Genomic DNA, 19,031 nt, shown 5'->3' with positions numbered 1-19,031 from the left:
TGTTGCTTAAATTAAGAGATCATCTACAATGTCTATAGTGCTGATCTGAAGTTTTAGGTCATTTTTTTATCATTGGTTTATCAAACATCAAAGATCAAGAGGCTGCTGCATTCTCATGAGGAAATATTAACAAACATTGGGAGCACCAGTAATTTTCATGACCAGTGAGAAAGGACACAAGAGAGCTGTGGGTCCAGGAACAAAATTAAATGGAAAGAGGATTCATGTGGGGATGATAATACAAGGTTTGCCCCAACTGGAAAAAATGGATGGTGAAAGGTTCTTCCCTCCCAGCTTCATATTTGAATATAGATAATAGTAACAAAAATACTTTAAGTGATTAGGAATGTTCATTTGAAGATTATTAGATCTTGAGTTATGACTGACCCACAGTTAAAACAGACAAAAATTATTTGCCAAACATTTATTAATTTTTCACAAAGTTCAATTATTTCAACAAGAATGTCTCCCAAGATAGTATTAGGCCTTAAAAGATTGTGGGCTGATGAGTCTTGTCAAAGGATTTCTAGAAACTTGCCCTTCTCTTCACACATTTCCCCTTCTCCTTTCCCCAACAAGCTATGATTTTTTAATTGACCCTAGAGCAAGACATATGCATACTGTATCTTGAGTAGGTTTTCTCTAAACTAAACTCACAAAAGAACTAATACTCTCAAACTCATCAGAACTTGGGGGAATAGAACTGAGCACTACAGACTACAGCAGTTTTAAAACTTGAGTTTGGAATTTTGAGAAACACCTTGCCTTTGCTTCCTGAGATTTTAAGTGTTAAGTAAGTAAAGAGTAAAATTTGATCCCAAATTCTAAATCTTCAAGCTAATCCTACGCTTAACAGGTATTTCTTTCAGTTATGGGCTGATTTTGCAGGGAACTTTTTTGCAGAAGTCACTCCTTCTGAACCGAAAGTTACAAAAAGTTGGTGAAATAATGAGACACTTTTGGAGGTAAAGATCAATGAAAAATCAAGCCTAAGGAAAAAAATCAACTTAAAATATAGTCCCAATTCTCAAATTGCTGTAGTAGTCTTACTTTTGAAGCAATAAACCAGTGTTCCTCAAAAAAACTCCTTACACAAGTTAAAATGAGTTAATTTTTTTTGTATGGATACTATATGTGCACCAATAACAAAGACATCTTGCGTAAAGAAATAGCCGAGAAAGAATAAAAGGCAGAGTACAAAGTGATGAAATGAGTAGTGGAAGATTTTGGAAGAAAAGACACATTCTAACATCAGAGAGATGAGAGATTCCTCACAACCAGAAACACGTGAGTGAACACCTGGCACCCCGCGTTTCTATTCTTCAGCTTGAAGCATTGGCAGGCGTCGGGGTGCTGGCGGCGTCTAAGGACGGTACTGAGACCTCTGCTCTTGGATGTACTCATAGAGAGGGCTGGAGCGCACCGGCACGTGGGCGAACTGGCTCCTGCCAGACTCCTGCAGCTGCCTGTGACCCGTGTCTTCCCGGAACTGCCTCTCTCGGCGGATCTGCTCTTCCCGCCGCAGTTCCTGTTCTTGACGACGACTCTTCTCCCTCGCAAACTGCTCCTCGGCCCCGTACTGCCGGGCTCGCTCCTGCCCACGCAGCTGCTCCTCCTCCCGTTCCTGACGCAGCTCTTGTTCCCTGCGGATTCTTCTGCTGCGTTCCTGACGGCTCAGCTGCTCCTCCTCCCGTTCCTGACGCAGCTCTTGTTCCCTGCGGATTCTTCTGTCGCGTTCCTGGCGGCGCAGCTGCTCTTCCTCCCGTTCCTGACGCAGCTCTTCTTCCTCTTGGAATTTTCTGTCGCGCTCCCGGAGGAACTGCTCTTCCTCCCTCTCCTGACGCAGCTCTTGTTCTCTGCGGAATTTTCTGTCGCGTTCCTGGCGACGCAGCTGCTCTTCCTCCCGTTCCTGGCGCAGTTCTTGTTCCCCGCGGAACTTCCTGTCACGTTCCTGGCGACGCAGCTGCTCTTCCTCCCGTTCCTGGCGCAGTTCTTCTTCCTCTTGGAATTTTCTGTCGCGCTCTCTGCGAAGCAGTTGCTCACGCTCCTCACGGCGCAGCTGCTCCTCCTCTCTTACCTGGCGCAGCTCTTGTTCTCTGCGGAACTGCCTGTCACGTTCCTGACGGAGCTCTTGTTCCCCTCGGAACTTTCTGTCGCGTTCCTGACGGCGCAGCTGCTCTTCCTCCCGTTCCTGGCGCAGTTCTTCTTCCTCTTGGAATTTTCTGTCGCGTTCTCTGCGAAGCAGTTGCTCACGCTCCTCCCGGCGCAGCTCTTGTTCTCTGCGGAACTTCCTGTCCAGTTCCTGGCGGCGCAGCTGCTCTTCCTCCCGTTCCTGGCGCAGCTCTTGTTCCCCTCGGAACTTTCTGTCGCTTTCCTGGCGGCGCAGCTGCTCTTCTTCCCGTTCCTGGCGGCGCAGCTCTTGTTCCTCTTCTCTTTCCTGGCGCAGCTCTTGTTCTCTGCGGAATTTTCTGTCGCGTTCCTGGCGGCGCAGCTGCTGCTCCTCTCTTTCCTGACGGAACTCTTCCTCTTCCTGGAATTTCCTGTCACGTTCCCGAAGCTGTTGCTCGCGCTCCTGGCGGCGCAGCTGCTCCTCTTCTCTTTCCTGACGCAGCTCTTGTTCCTCCTGGAATTTCCTGTCGCGCTCCCGGCGCAGCTGCTCTTCTTCCCTCTCCTGACGCAGCTCTTGTTCCCTGCGGAATCTTCTGTCGCGTTCCTGGCGGCTCAGCTGCTCTTCTCTTTCCTGACGCAGCTCTTGTTCTCTGCGGAATTTTCTGTCACGTTCCTGGCGGCGCAGCTGCTCTTCTTTTTCCTGGCGCAGCTGCTGCTCTTCCTCCCTCTCCTGACTAAGCTCTTGCTCTCGGAATTTCCTGTCAAGCTCACGGCGCAGCTGCTGCTCTTCTCTTTCCTGACGCAGCTCTTGTTCCCTGCGGAATTTTCTGTCACGTTCCTGGCGGCGCAGTTGCTCTTCCTCTCTTTCCTGACGCAGCTCTTTTTCCTCTCGGAATTTCCTGTCGCGTTCCTGGCGACGCAGCTGCTCTTCCTCCCGTTCCTGGCGCAGTTCTTCTTCCTCTTGGAATTTTCTGTCGCGCTCTCTGCGAAGCTGTTGCTCACGCTCCTCACGGCGCAGCTGCTCCTCCTCTCTTACCTGACGCAGCTCTTGTTCTCTGCGGAACTTTCTGTCGCGTTCCTGGCGGCGCAGCTGCTCTTCCTCCCGTTCCTGACGCAGCTCTTGTTCCTCTCGGAATTCTCTGTCGCGTTCCTGGCGGCGCAGTTGCTGCTCCTCTCTTTCCTGACGGAACTCTTCCTCTTCCTGGAATTTCCTGTCACGTTCCCGAAGCTGTTGCTCGCGCTCCTGGCGGCGCAGCTGCTCCTCTTCTCTTTCCTGACGCAGCTCTTGTTCCTCCTGGAATTTCCTGTCGCGCTCCCGGCGCAGCTGCTCTTCCTCCCGTTCCTGACGGAGCTCTTGCTCTCCACGGAACTTCCTGTCGCGTTCCTGGCGGCGCAGCTGCTCTTCTTCCTGTTCCTGGCGCAGCTCTTCTTCCTCCTGGAATTTCCTGTCGCGCTCTCTGCGAAGCTGTTGCTCACGCTCTTGGCGGCGCAGCTGCTCTTCCTCTCTTTCCTGACGCAACTCTTGCTTCTCCCGGAATTTTCTGTCACGTTCTTGGCCGCGCAGCTGCTGCTCCTCCTGGCGACGCAGCCTCAGTTCTTCCCGTTCTTGTCGCAGCTGCGCTTCCTCCCTCCGCTGCTCTCGCTGGCCGGGCTTCGCGAAGAGCGTGTAGCGGCGTTTCTGGCTTTCTTCCTCTAGTTGCCACCTCCAGCTTTGCTCCTCCTGGCGTCGCCTCCTCTGTGGGTCCTCAGCGAGGCTGTCCTGGAGCTCCCTTCGTTGCAGCTGCTCCTCCTCACGGAAGCGCAGCTCCTGCTCCCTCTCGCGTTGCTGGCGGCGGGGGTCCTGTTCCCCATAAAACCGTTGTTGCGACTCCCGTCGCTCCTCCTCCCTCAGCTGCTCGCGGCGGCGCTGCTGCTGCTCCTCTTCCAGCTGCTGCCGCTGCAGCTCCCGCTCGCGGCGCCGCCTCTGCTCCTCCTCCTGCTCCTGACGGAGCCTCTGCTCCTCCTGCCTGCGAGGCCTGGAGTAGACTTTGCTCTGACGCGCCTCCGCCTCGCTTTCTAGCTGCCACTGCCACTTTTGGGCGCGGCTTTCGTCCTGGCGCCGGGCCTGCTCCTCCTCAGCCACCAGCTGCTGCTCGCGCCTCTGCTCCTGCTGCTCGCGCAGCTGCTGCCTCTCTTCCGTCCGGCGCTCGCTGTCCAGCTCTTGCCGCTCGCGTCTCTGCAGCCGCTCCTCCTGGCGCTCTCGCTGCTCCCGCCTCTCACTCCCGTACTGTTCCTCTTGCTCAGAAAACTCCTCCGCGTCGCGGCCCTTGCGCCTCCTCAGCTGCTCTTCCTCTGCGCGCCGCTCTTGCTGTTCCAGCCGCTGCAACCGCTGCTCCTCGTCGCGCTGCTGCCTGTCGCGCTCCTCAAGTCTTTCTTGCCGGTTCCCCCGTTCCTGCTCCCTCTCCTGCTCGTGCTGCTTCTGCCAGCTTGGGCGCCCAGGTTCTTCATCCTGGGGCTCGAATCTTCTTTGGTCTTCTTGCCTGCGATCTTGTAAGAGGCTCCCCTTTCCCTCACGCTTCTCCTCATCTAGCCCCGCGGCCTGGCCTAGGGCATAGTAACAAGCTTGAGCCGCCTTGAAAACGAAGAGGAGGAATTCATTGAAATCCACCTGCCCATTGGAGTCGCGGTCCAGAAGTTCTAGAATCAGATCTACCGCCTCAGGGTCATGTGGTCTCTGAAAAGATTAAGACAAAGTACAATGTGCTATTTACAGGCCGTAAAATTTCACCCTCACATCCAAGAGACATTCAGAGCAATTAGAAAAATGCTAGTGTGTGTCACATTTTGTTTCCCCAGGTAAAATGTGAACCTCAAAGCCAAGATTTGTTGGAAATTTTTGTATATTGTAAATTACTGCTGATTAACCCATAAATTTTTTAGCTGGGAGAATAAAAATGAATTCATCCTTGAGAGAAACAAAAATGAAAATTTATGATTTCCAGCAGCCATTTCTATTTGAAATAGCCTGTACTCCTGATTTGCTTTCTATTCCATGTATGAAAACAAAACAAAATGTTTATGGCAACACCATTTTAGTAGAAAACAGGCCAAATGGATTTGACATTTTTGGTGGTAATGTGCCATGAACAGTTTATTCTGATTGACAATGCCATCAAGCCATGAAATACTTGCTTCTAACTTCTATTATGTAGAATGTCAATACTGCAATGTCGATTAAGTATCTTTAGACTGGAATGAGGATGTAGTGTAGACTTGTCGTGGTGTAAAGTGAACACAAATCCCCATTCCTTGCTCTGTTCTCGTATGAGAAGAAAACTATCCCTAAATTAAAGAGAGATTTTCTTTTCTTGGTAGTTCTTACCCGAAGGACAGCTCCAAATTCCCTTTCAAGGAGGTTCTTTAGGTCTTTCTTGCTTAGTGAGGCCCCATCGCAACCATGTGAGGCATACTGATTGAAAACTTCAGTGATATCACAGATGCTTTTCAGAAGTGAAGACATTTTTCCCTTCCTTCAAATTCAAGTAAACCTGGAGCAATAAAATATGATGCAGAATCAAAACTGTTTCTGCTTTGGGGAAACCTTCATTCAAACGATTTAGACAGATCTCTAAGTAATTTGAATTTCCAGTAGTTTTTTAGGCTTTTTGAGTATTTTATCTTTGAATATTATATTCTAGAAGGAGGAGAGAAATTGTGAAAAATCTCAAGCCAGGAAGTCATTTACGAACTATCTAATAGTCATTTTATTGTCTATCCAAATTGGATTATCTGTATGCTTTCCTTCTCTGTTTCAGCTACCCAGCATATTTCACAGCAGTTAGTGAAGAGAGGAATGCAGGAATTTAAATGTGATACATTGGTACTCATAAGCAATTTCTTCTAAAGTTGAGCAAAGAGGATGGGTGAAAGATAAGAGGTGAAGGAAAACTTAGGAGTATCTTAAAGTGGACAGAGCCATACACAGCTAATTGTGTCAGCAAAAACGTGGTAACACATAGAATAATGAAAAGTGGATGTGCATTATCCTCAAATCAGTAGCCCATAAGAGATCTAGGAGTGTAACTCGTAAGTCACCAGTTCTAAGATTAAGCACTACTTTTTCCTAGTCAAAAAGATAGCCTTGTAACATTTGGTTATATCAATGCAGAGAACACAGAGAGGGTTACCGGCCTTAACTCATATTTTATGGCTATTCACATTCTCAATAACTGAAAGATACTGAGCGGTCCTTCCTGGTTGGCTGCCAGAGTCAGTCTTCTTAAACTCAATTTAGAAAACTTTGAATGATATTGACTAGCCTTTGTTAAACCCAAGTAAATCATTTGAATGTTGACATTTTAAAAAAGATTGGGAACTGGTTCTCATTGGTAGAGTGCTTGTCCAAGCATGTGCAAGGTCCTGGGTTTTATCCCCAGCACTGCAAAAACCAAGACAAAAAAATCCACCAGTAAATCAGTGTTAGATGGCTTTGCTGGTCAGGTGTGAACAGTAGTTTATCTAGGTGACTTCTTTATCCACATCGCAATGCCTCAGATGCCTCAGATGCCCTAACTGACAAAGTTGCCCATATTAGGTACAAAATATATGAAAAGAGACCAGAGACCAAGTTTCAGAAAATATGAGCCTCATCACCTTGATCTTTTTGATTATCTCCTGATGTGCAAAGGTATTGCGTTCACAGCCTTGAGAGAAGGGCCATGTCTCCAAGTGATGGCTCCAACCATAAGGTGATGGGATGGAATAAATGAGCTAGAGCCCACATAGTAAGATACAAATCCTTTCTGGAACATAGAACCCAGCCCCTTTGTCCAACATCTACCATGGCTAGAGAAATGAAGAATCACACAGAGCAACATGATCCCACAGACTGGGACTTACCAACTTCACCAGAGGAAGAAGTCGAGTGCTCGCTGACACTGCTGGCAAGTGTACTGGGTAACTGGGAGATGAGCTTTTTATAGGGGTTTTAATTGTGCCCTGGAGAGCAACTTAGGAAGGAGACACCCACTCTGTGGGATGGCCTGATTCATTCCAAGCCCAGCTCCACCTCTGTCTCCACGAATGGCTTGTTTATCTCACTATTTGCTCACGTAGCTATTTGGCACGAGGTTCACAGTTTTTGCCTCCTGACAGTTAGGGTACTGGCCCCACCTAACGTGAAAGGGTAGAACATTTGGCAGAATTTCTAATTTTCTTTAATTGTTAAAATTAAATTAAACAATAAAACAAAGGCATTAAGTATTCCAAATCTTGACTGATCATGACTTCATTACAAAGGAGTAACCTCTAAGCCACTTATTTTATGGACGATATAACTTCTAGGTTGGAATTAAGCAGAAAACTTTAATAAAAGTGACGAGAACCAATTAATTTCTCCATGACATGTGCTAGTCCATCAGGAGCTGCTCAGAAATCCTGCTGGAAGCCATTTTAGGACAATGAGAGGGGTTTAAGGAATTGCTAAGTTTCTTTTCTAAAAATGCAGGTGGAAAAATTTTTACATTTATGATGATGGTTTTCATACAGATTGAGGATTGCCTCCTCAATAAATAATTTTGGGGTGTACCTTAAAATATGGTTTTATTAAACTGTTCATAAGAAAACAAAATATCATGAAATTTCATTCTTATAGGTGTTGGATATAAATGAAGTTTCTTCATTTATTTTTCTCATTAACATAGAAAAATAGAAATGCATTATTGTAGAGGTAATCATCCTGCTCAGCCTAAGTTACTAATGAGTATGACATCTAAACACTTGAGTCTGCTTCTCCTGGAAGCGCATTAAGGTAATCAGTCATTCTAACCCATTAGAGCCATCATGGCTTTCTCAACTCTGGTGACCATTTGTGAATGTCAGTGCTGTTTTATTGTGAGGAACTAGGTTTTATCCTTGGTTGTCAAAGACTCCCACCCTTCCATTTCAGACTATATGAAACTTCGGTTCATAATAGATTTATGGAGACTATTAAGTGATTCAGTGGCTTCTCTGCATTTCTGTCTCCTTTGTCTAACAAAGGCAAGTATGGGTTTCCTGAATTGCGAGGAGAATTTAGGGTCCTTCAGTGAATCTTTATGGCTTTTTTTTTTCCTGAGGTACTGATGTTTGAAGTCAAAGCCTCTCACTTGTTAGTGGCAGTGCTCTGCCACTTGAGCCATGCTGCCAGCCCTTGATGGGTATTTCTTTATGTACAGCTTAGTCCAAATGATAATGGAGTTGAATTCTATTTGCACCCTCACTTGCTTCCATTTCAGATGTGGTGTTAAGAGGAAGGCAGAAGTGATTTACAATGGGAAGATAATTGTAAACCTGGCTCATTTCTGCCTCCTTAAGGGTTTCAGTAGTGAAGTCTGTGATTTTTGAAGATTTCCCAGCAGTGTCAAAATTTTCAATATTTCTTGGGCTTAGTGAACCTATTTGATGTGGCTCCCTCTCGAAGAGTGAAGACTTCTCTTTTTTTCTTCTATTTAAGGTTTTATACAGTTCTCTTAATCTTTGGACCATCTCACATACTCACACTGTACATACTATAACCACAGTCATCATAGAACTGCTCTCTCTCTCTCTCTCACTCACTCTCTCTCTCTCTCTCTTTTTGATAATGGTGGCACTAAGGTTTTAAACTCAGGGTCTTGTGCTTCAAGCTTGCTAGGCAGGGGCTCCATCACTTGAGCCATGCCTTCCAGACCTTTTTGCTTTAGTTATTTTTTGGATGGGGTCTTGTGTTTTTTCCCAGGCCAGCCTGGACCACAATCCTCCTACTTATACCTCCTACATAGCTATCATACCTAGCTGGTTTGTTGAGATGTGGTCTTGTTAACTTTTTGTCCTGGCTGGCCTCAAACCATGATCCTCCTGATCTCTGGCACTTGAGTAGCTAGGATTACAAGTGTTAGCGTTCTTCCCAACCCTGGCAGTAGCCTTTTGTCTGAGTGCCCTGCAAGGGATTTCCTGGACAAATTCTGCCTTATGTTTGTTTCTGTTTCTCTTTTTGGGCGAGGGTCTGGCCATGTAGCCCAGGTTGGCCTTGAACTCATAATCTTCCTACCATCACCTCCTGAGTTTGCTTTTGTTTTTACCAACCTGTGTGTGATCAGTTGGGGAGCTTCAGCTCAGGTTCCCCACTCTGAACGAAGTCCAATGATGGCTCTTTTACCCACTCTTGTTAAAATCAGCACAAGGGAAAATACTCATAAACCTCTACAAACCTCAGAGAATTGACTCCTTTTTTCTTCTTGCATCTTGGTCTATCTGTAAGTAGATTCAAATGTTAAATTTTAGGTAGGTTTGACAGTCCCCTGGTGAAGTGACCCTCATTGCTACATAATATTCTTTTTTAAAAGTTTTTTATTTATTTCATAATATTCTTTTATTTTATACTAGGCCAGTATTTAAGAACATCATTTTAGTAAGATTCCCTGAGATGAAACATGAACAGAAACAATTTAAATTGCTTTCTAGTTTTTTAAAAGGTTGGAAAATGCCAGAAAATGTAGAAAATTATTAAGTCCTAACAAAGTAGTTCTGTTTATTTTTATTTAAACCCCAAAATCTTTGAAAGTAGCAGTGTCCACTCACTGTGGCTCATCAAAAAATAACAGTGTTTTGGCTAGGGATATAAAGTTCATGGCAGAGTGCTTGTTTAGCATGTGCAAAGCCCTGAGTTCTGTCTTCAACACTGCATGCACACACACACACACAGACACACGTGCATGCACATGCACACACACACAATAATGCCTATGGAGTATTTTAAAGCCAGGCATGGTGGTTAACACCTATAATGCCAGCACTAAGGAGGTCAAGAAGAAGGATCACAAGTTTAGGACTAGTTCAGGCTATGAAATGAGTTCCAGGCCAGCTTGAGCTACATAGTGAGACTCTGTCTCAAAAAATCAGGAAAAATGTTGTTTTGATAATCTGAACAATATCCATATTTTTATAGGCACAAATGTTATTACCTTTCTTTTTTAAGTAGTTAGAAGTCAAAGAACACTACTGACTGGTCCAGGAATGAACCAAGGACCCTCGCTCCATTTCTATAAGAATGTCCTTCTTTATCGGTGGGTCCAGAACATGTCCAGTGTTGTACTGGTAATTGACCATAAGACTTGGACTCTTTCTGACATGGTAATTGAAAAGAGAAAATTAAATTTTTATCACATCAATCATGAAGGTCCTCTAGGCCGAAATCCTTAGGGTGGGATTCCAATGGATTAATAAACAAACAAATAGAAAACTAAGGATATTTTAGTTTTTCCTGATATTTATTTATTCAAGAGCTCCTTTCCCATTTTCTTCTGTTAAAACGCAGATACACGCTTGTAATGCCAGCTACTTGGGAGGCAGAGGCAGGAGGATTGAGTGCAAGGCCAGCCCAGGCAAGACAGTACCAAGACCTTGTCTCAGAAACAAAAAATAAAAACAAAAAAGGGTTGGGAGTATAGTTCAAGGGTTAGAGCACTTGCCTAGCATTCAAAATGCCCTAGATTTGATCTCCAATATTGGTAGAAAAACAAAAAACAAAAAACCTAAAAAAAGAAGATAATAGATGTGACATTCTGTGACATTTACCAGGCCCAGGCCCTGCCTGTGATCAGTTGGATAGTCTCCAAAGTGAAAATTTAGACAAAACAGAGAAAGTTCCAGTGTCATCTTCAGCCTGCAGGATTTCTTTAGAGCACAATATGAGCCATGATATCAACATTCTGGGAAAATGTCCAAAGTAGGATAATTTTAGATGGCTTTGAAAAAAGTAAGATTCTTTTGTAAGCTCTCTAAACATCTCTTCAATGAAGACTTTCTTTAACATGTTGTGTTAAGTCATTCAAGTTTTCCCTTATTCTTTGACCTATCTTCTGGGATCCCATGTCTGACAGTCTAAAATGTAATATAGTTTACTTGAGGCCCCACATAAGTTCCATCTTCTCCCCAAAATCCTTGACCTTTGTGTGCAATGATCTTCCACTTAAAAATTTTTTCCCATAGAATATGGTTGAAAAACTTCATATATTTACATGAAATAGAACAATTACACCTCTTGCAATTGCTTTAAGTGGGGTGGGGAGGGAATTGAGGGGGGAGAGATGGTGGGTGTGATCTAACCAATGTTCAATATAAGCCTATTTGGAAGTTTTACAATGAGTCCCCTCTGTACAATGAATATATCCTAATAAAAAATTTAAAAAGACAAAAAATTTTCCCCAAAGCATGCAGAGGCAGCATCATATAACCTAGTGCTAGTTAATACATTAGTTTTACTACTGTTTTCTACTTTAATGAATGCTTATTTTGTCTTCTGAATTAGGTTTTAAGTTCCTTGAAGGTAGCAATGTATCTTTTCTTTCTATTATGTGTTTAATACAATCCTTGCTGATATGATATAATTTTATTGCATTGTGGCAGTTTAAATGTCTAACAGATCAAAATGAGATGAGTTGCTTATTCTGGGATGGATCATCTGTTTGGGTGATGGCTGAGGATGAGGGCACTCACTGTAGTGGGAGTCAGCCTTTCTGGGGCCTCGCTCTAGTTTCGCCACTTCCAGGACAGATGAGGGAGGAGGTAGAACTCCACCCCTCTCTGCCTTCTCCCATGTCCATCACTTCACCCCTGTGTTAAATGAGGAACTGTAAGATATGAATCCCTTCCTCAGAGGGGAGCTGTGATAATTACAGCTTGTAAAGCATTTTGTGATTCTTAGATATAAAAAGGCTAATTATGATCATTAATAATTCTTAATTTTTATCTTCTTCAAGGTAAATTATCCTTACTTTAATTATATCCCCACCCCATGAGTAATTATACCTCCAAGAGTCAGCAGATGCTTTCATCTCACGTCATACTATGCAGGGTGACTAGCACGGGTGCCCAAAGAGAGCACTACTATCTCCCACTGTCACCTAGAGCGTAGCAGAGGACTCCTGACTTTTAAAACTGGTCAGAGACTTCAAGTCATTTGTTTTCCCTGCTCCATAATTGTATCTATCCTAAGAATCCAGTGGCTCCTCCATTTCACAGAGCTTTGGGATTTGCCGGAAGATATCCTTTTGGGTATCTTGGGACAGGTGAATTTAATTTTTGTAATTTAATGAATACCACAAATAAAGGAAGCAGGCTGTTTGACTAGGCTGTAGAGACTATATGACATTTATTATAAAAAGGATCTCAGCTGCCATGAGAGAAGGGTAATAGCTCCTCAAGGGTAAAGGTGTTGTATGACATGCTATATTCTTTTTGGATTTAGCTCCTTTTCTAATAGAATGATAACCTATTATTTGTGATGAGATAAGAGAGTTTGTATCTTAAGTTTTTCTTTAAAATTAGGCATTCATTAAAAAACAACAAACATCATACAAGTTACAGTTAGAGGCCTTCTTGGTTTTACACAATGATACTGAAATGCTCACACTTAGTGTTCTCACTATTAAGTCTTAAGCAACCATCTTTAAAAGAAGGGAAAAAACTTCAGCACACTACCATTTAACTTGTTTTAATGTTTCTTCACAAATGGTGAAAAATACTAAAGTATAGACACAGAATAATATATAAGTATGGAATTACAAATTTAGAATATTTTCTTATTGAAAAAATTAAAAAAATAATTTTTGGCCAGGTGTGGTGGTTCACTACTCTAATCCCACCTATTTGGGAAGTAGAGACCAGGAGGAAAACAGTTTGAGGCTAGCCTGGGCCTCAGTAGATCTAATCTAAATAAAATAAGCTGTGCATGTTGGTTCACTGCTGTAATCCCAATTACTCAGGACATGTAGGTTGGAGAATCATGGTCCAAAGCTGGTTCTGGGCAAAAACACAAGACCCTAGCTAAAAAAATAACTAAAGCAAAGTGGACTGGGGATTGGCTCATGTGGTAGAGCACCTGCCTAGCAAGCACAAGGCCTTGAGTTCAAACCACAGTACTGCCTACACACACACACACACACACACACACACACACACACACACACACACGTTGTGCATGTTGGTTATAATATATATATATATATATATATATATATATATAAATTTTTTTGAAGGAGGTTTGCTTATGACCAAAAGGTACCCTAAAAGAAGGTAGAAACTGAGGCTTCATACTCAGTAGATGCTTTGTGTTGTAGGAGTAAGATCATGGCTTCCCAAATGTGGAAAAGAGCCCAGTTTGGCTTGGAAGGTTTTCTCCAGGCCCAGGTATTCAATAACTAACTCATGTCATGATAATGTTATTGAGTCCTAATCTTGGTGTTTCAGTATGTGAATCATACTCTGGACCCAAGTTAAGGATGGAAATAGAACAAAGCAGGAGGCCTGTGTGGCAACACAGGCTTTCTTTCTGACCCCTTCCTTTCAGAGGAGTGCACACTTCTTTGGAGCACAATATCCCCCACTCCAGCAGCTTTCTTTCAATTTCTTTCCTGTACTCATTCCTTCTTATCTTGTCCTTTTTGATTTCTCTTTCTCCCTTTGCTCTGAAAACCATTCTAAACTCAGATAGGGAAACAGAATAAAATGAAGGGGCTTTGGGAGGACCAGTTGAATGTCCTTGTCCTTTGCCTCAAATGAGGATCTGAGTTCAAGATATTACTGGAGAAGTGGAAAACAGGCTGGGTGTTTCTTGGTTCTTCCCACAGTAAGTCTCTTTTGATCCATAAGCATTTGTTGAGCCCTTTATTCTATTCTAAGCATGGTATAAGGAACTGGAGATCTTACCATAAGGCATTTTACCTTACCTCTTGATGATTTGAAGTGGATATATTGCCATAAGAATGGTTTAATTCCAAGCATTTAGTAGTATATATTAGTAATTAGCTTGCACATTTGTCTCTTGGTATCTTTGGGAGATTTTTTCAGGATCTCCATGGATACCACAATCTGAGGCTACTCAAGTCCTTTATATAAGATGACATAGTAGTATTTGCATATAACCCATGCACATCCTCCCATGTACTTTATTTTTAGATCTCATATAACACTTAATTCAATGTGAATGTTATGCAAATTGTTGGTATACTGCATTGTTTACAGTATAACATGGGTCAGTGTCTTATACCATGCTTTGACTAAAATAGACGAGTCAATAAATGCTTATAGATCAAAAAAGATTTACTATGGGAAGACAAAGACTTTTTTCTGGCTATTATTCTCTAAATAATACAGCACAATATTTTAAAATTACAAGTATTCTAAACCTTAAAACTCACTAAAATGGTCATACAAGAAGCATTTGTGCTACCCTTTTATTTAGCTGTTCTGCAGATGTGTAATTGGAACTTTTCAGATATTTTTCTTTGAGGCTTTTCCTTATCTACAGATGAAGAGTGCTGGGGATGCTGATATTTTGGTATCTGACCAAGCCCAGCCTAGCTTTGGGATCTCTGCTGCTTTATATCCGTTTTGGACAGAGGGTGAATTGTTAAAGACTCATTTATAACTACAACTTTTGAAAGTATTTCCTAAATTGCAAAAAAAAAAAAAAAAAGTGCTTTCAGCAATACAAACTGAATCTTTGAAGTGTTACAAAGGAGGAATAATTATAACTTCTTATAGGTCAAAAAGTCAAGTTTTTCTGATATTAATACAATTCTTTCTCTCAGGGCTAGCATATTTCAAAATCACTTTTTAGAGTTCTTTTTGCTGTTTTACAAGGTGCAAAACTCTTTGTAAGTCTCTGAATATAAGCCATAGAATGTTGATTTACACACCCTCATCTGTTCCATGAATGTCCACAGTGACTTGCTCTCCAGCTAATAAAAAATTCCAGTTAGGGATCTAATAAAGGGAAGGTACTACACTCAGTGAAGGAGACTAAGCCCTGGAAAAGACATGATACCAGGCCTATGGAGGGTATGAGAGTTGTAAAGACTGGTCATAATATACAAGTACACTAAAGAAATAGGGTCCACTGCTGGGTGAGGCAGTTTGGGGAGGCTTTGGTAAGGAGATAGAGCTTGGGAATTGATTTCAGGCAGACCATGGAGGTATTCTAGACAGTGTGAGGAGAGGTGAAGTGTAGGAATGGGCAAAGCATATTTTGAGAAAAAGCTGACTAGTCAGAGTACAGTGGAGACTTTATCACTCTGACAAAGGGCTGTGTCTCTGTGATTCTTTCAAGAGTTGATCTTATAGGAAAGAACGGTAGTTTTAACCATCCAACTGTTCATTTAGGAAGGAATTTCATATAATAAGATGCAGGTTGCATGAAAGTGATTCTGTGTCTGTTCTGTTTGTTGCTTTATTTCCAGTGCTTGCCCTAGAGCACTCAGGAAATTTTGTTGATTGAAAGAATGAATGAATTGCATTTATGTGTCATACACAAGATCATACATCAATGCCATGACCAGAAAGTAACCTCTAAGTGTTCAGAAGTCACTTTTTGACAGGGAGATTAGGAAGAAGAGGAGGGATAGAAAAGAAACACCTGAGAGAAGTCCATGAACTAGAAGAAAGGGGAGGACACAGTTTTATCTTTATAAATCTTGTTAGGAATACTGAATGGGTGGCTGGATTATCACAGCAGAGAGGAGTGAGGTTGGAGAAAACAAGAGTAGTAACCAGTATTCTACTTTTTCCTTCACTGGCCTTGTCAGTGCTTTCTTTTGGAGATTAGAAGCAAAGATTGGGGAAAAGAAAACATTTTTGCCATAGGGCTGGTTTCATATCTGTATCTTAAAAGCAATTCCAAGAGTATCACCTGAGCCAGTCTGGGCTTCCTCTGTTATTATTATTCAAATGAGAGCTTGAATAAGCAGAATTTTGCCTCAGTGAGGAAACTGCCTAGAGCATCAGCCTTGATGAGGTTAAATGCATTGGTTTTACTCATATTTGACAATGAAGAAGGCCTCATTTTTTTTCTAATTCAAGCATTTACTATATTCATCCTGATCCTCTATATTCAACATCATATGATCAATTTTACTATCAAATTTACTGAGCACTAGTTCAGGTACTGAGAGCTCAAATATGGACCAGTGACCCCTCTGTCAATAAGTTGCCAGATTTGTGGGGGGAGTTTTGGCCTATGAGACAAAATGGTGTTGAGTCTGTTTTTATGTTGTTGTAATCATCTTCATTGTCATCATCATAATTGTCATCATTATCATCATCATTGTAAGCCAGGTGCAACAGCAAATGTTATCAGGGCTAGGAATGTAGTTCAAAGGTAGAACATTTGCCCATACTTGAGGTCTTAGTTCTGTCCCCACTACAGGAAAGAAAAAGAAAAGGAAAGACAGAAAGAAAGTAAAAAATTGAATGTCGCATAATTTAGTCATTTAATTTGTATGCCAATCCTGGGTAAGGAAGCATTATTATTCTCACTTTGCAGATGAGGAAATTGAGATGTTGAGATGTTAAGCGATTTACCTGAGAGCAAAGAAGTTGGCAAGTGGTAGAGCTGAAATTTGAACGCAAATCTATCACCTTCTAAAATCCATTTTACGGTCATTCAATATTACTCCTTTAATTCTTTACTGGCTGTGTAGAGATGATAATATTTTGATATGAAAAGTTCTACTCAACGGAGGTTACCTTTTCCAAGTGCTTTTGCCTCCTCTGATGTAGTTAGTTAGGAGGAATCCCTGTTGTACAGCAGGGTAGCCCTCTGCAGCAAGTGCCATCTTCGTAAAGGAGTTCCACCCTCAGCCACAGGGAACAGTGATATTCAAGATTTTTGTTAAGAGAGTAGGAAGACCGTGTTGCCAGTGAAACAAGGTTATTAGACCCAAGAACTTGACTTCAGCAAATTTTTTTCCTGACAACTTTGTGTGAAGAAACCACACTTGGTCAAGACCAGTTGGTGCAGTTGTTGGAGGCGCAGGGCAGAGTGTCCCCTGTTATCAGATACCATTGCAGTGACTGCTGAGTGTCATGTGTGGACCATGCAAACTTCTAGCCACAGCTTGATTATAATCATTAAGCTTTTACAGCACACTGAATGTATTGCAAAGGGTTTTTACAGCCCTCTTTTTATTAGTTATTTCCCATCCAGCCCAGCCTGATGGAAGTGCTGCCACCTCCACTCACCAGGTGTGGAAACAGGGCCACTGAGGGGTGAAGTTGCCTGCCCGAGGTCATCCAGTGACTGAGCTGAGATTCCAGCTTGTTAGATTGGCCAGATAGGGTCTGCTTCTTTGGGCCAATCTGGTGATGCAGGAACCCTGGAGATTTAGAACAATGAAACAATACCTTGAGGATTTGGAAGGTAGCAGGATATGTTTAAAATTTGTGTTTTTTGTTTTTTAATGTGAATTTTGTTTTTGGTGTCAAGAATTTGATTAATCAAAGGTAGACAAGATCAGTCATTCATCTCCCTTTTCTGGGTTCTCCCTTTTTCATGTGCCATCTTTTTTTTTTTTTTTTCTATTTTCTAAAAGAAGAAGTTGATCTGAACAAGTGATTCCAACTCCCAGGTATTTAGAGAAGGGCACAGGTGGTGTGTGGTTCTGATCATGCTGACTAAAGGACAAAAGAGAAGCTCAAGATGGCTTGCTTTTGTTTGGCAATGTCATTATGATATCCTCTTAGACTCCATATAGGGTTTCTAGTTAAAGCACTAGTTTTATGGGATCTTCTTGGGTATTCAGGTACTTCAGGCTTAATGTTAACTAAATTTGGGAACTCTGGGTTAAGAAAATTGAAACAAGTTACTTCTTTATGCATTATTCTTAGGCCATGGGACATTTCAAAACTTTAATATACATTGTGGATTTCTAAAGGGGAACTCTAGCACAAAGCATTTCTAGAACTTGGGGATTTCTGACTCTGTTTTGCCCCTTCATCTACCTTCTGATGGTGATGTTCTATAGAATATTCCTGAGAAAGTACGACTAAGCATGTCCCATTCAGATGGGCAGTTCTTTTCCTTATAGCTCCTCACTGGACTTCATTTTGCCACCTGGTGTCATAGAACAGGAGGAAAATCTCCCTTAAAAATTCTCACAGGAAGCATAGATTAAATATTTTTCTTACTCCATAAGACATATAAGCATGAGCCTGTAACAAAAACCAGAAAGTGAACCAGACATCTGAACTGAACTTTTATTTTTGGCTCATTACATCAACTGTAATATAATAAGTAAATTTTGATTATAGAGTATGTATTAGGACATAACTGACTATATAGTTCTTTTTTTGTACAAGGTTGTGTCAGGGTCTAAGAATCTGTCTTCTTTAGGGAACTGTTAATATTTAAAAAATAGATTCTGGCTAGCCATATGGTAAATTGGGAGCCTGAGGGTCCATACTATGGGTCCAGCTTAGAATTGGTATTCTGTGTGATCTTAGGTGAGTCATTTAAACTCTCTGGGCCCCAGGAATCTGTCTATAAAATTATGATAATGACTCTCTAAGGTCAGGGAGAGGATGAAATCAACCAAATAAGATCATAAATTGTGATGTGCTTTGAGTTTATAGGAAAAAAAGAAAGATAACTTCAAGAGTTTCCATGTTCTTTTTTTCCTTAACATCTAAATCTAGAATCCTGAGATCGATCCAATCTATAAAGAGAGAGGTGAGGTTAAAAAAAAAAGATTCCTATGTATGGGACCCCATACAGGGTCTTTGCAAGACTCCTGCTTTCACATATCTTCATATGAACACTGCTCTCCTTTAAACCCCTGTGAATGTTCTGATTTTTTTTGTCTTTTCTTCCCTTTATCTTTCAATTGATAGTTTCTGTTATTGTAGAGTGTTTAGTCTGATTATTTCATATTTCTACTTTAAATCTTTTCCCTTCTATGTGTCAGGATTCAGGGCAAAGTGTTTTCTTAAACCTTACAAAACACCCACTTGTTAAAATTTGTGCACGTTTGCTGGATATTTGTTCTTCTGTTGTTTTTTTCTTACCAGGTACACAGGAAATTGGGGACTAATGTCTCAGGCTGTTCTTTATATCAGATCATTAGGATCTGACATCTCAGCAGCTTTGC

At 42.0% G+C, this 19,031-nt stretch overlaps 1 protein-coding gene across 1 annotated transcript; it reads right to left on the bottom strand.

Moving 5' to 3' along the window:
• Positions 1–409: 409 nt before the first annotated feature.
• On the bottom strand, positions 410–7,107 carry Tchh (trichohyalin). Its single transcript, XM_020155466.2, has 3 exons — positions 6,988–7,107; positions 5,471–5,636; positions 410–4,822 (listed from the first exon to the last, which is right to left on the bottom strand). Exons 2-3 carry the CDS (start codon positions 5,606–5,608, stop codon positions 1,364–1,366), a joined length of 3,597 nt encoding a protein of 1,198 aa, XP_020011055.2. The 5' UTR covers positions 5,609–5,636; positions 6,988–7,107; the 3' UTR covers positions 410–1,363.
• Positions 7,108–19,031: the final 11,924 nt, after the last annotated feature.

Source organism: Castor canadensis, chromosome 11, assembly GCF_047511655.1.
Source record: "Castor canadensis chromosome 11, mCasCan1.hap1v2, whole genome shotgun sequence".
In the NCBI taxonomy this organism is placed as follows: Eukaryota; Metazoa; Chordata; class Mammalia; order Rodentia; family Castoridae; genus Castor; species Castor canadensis.
The sequence above is the reverse complement of the archived record's forward strand: the minus strand, read 5'-3'. Positions and strand labels throughout refer to the sequence as shown.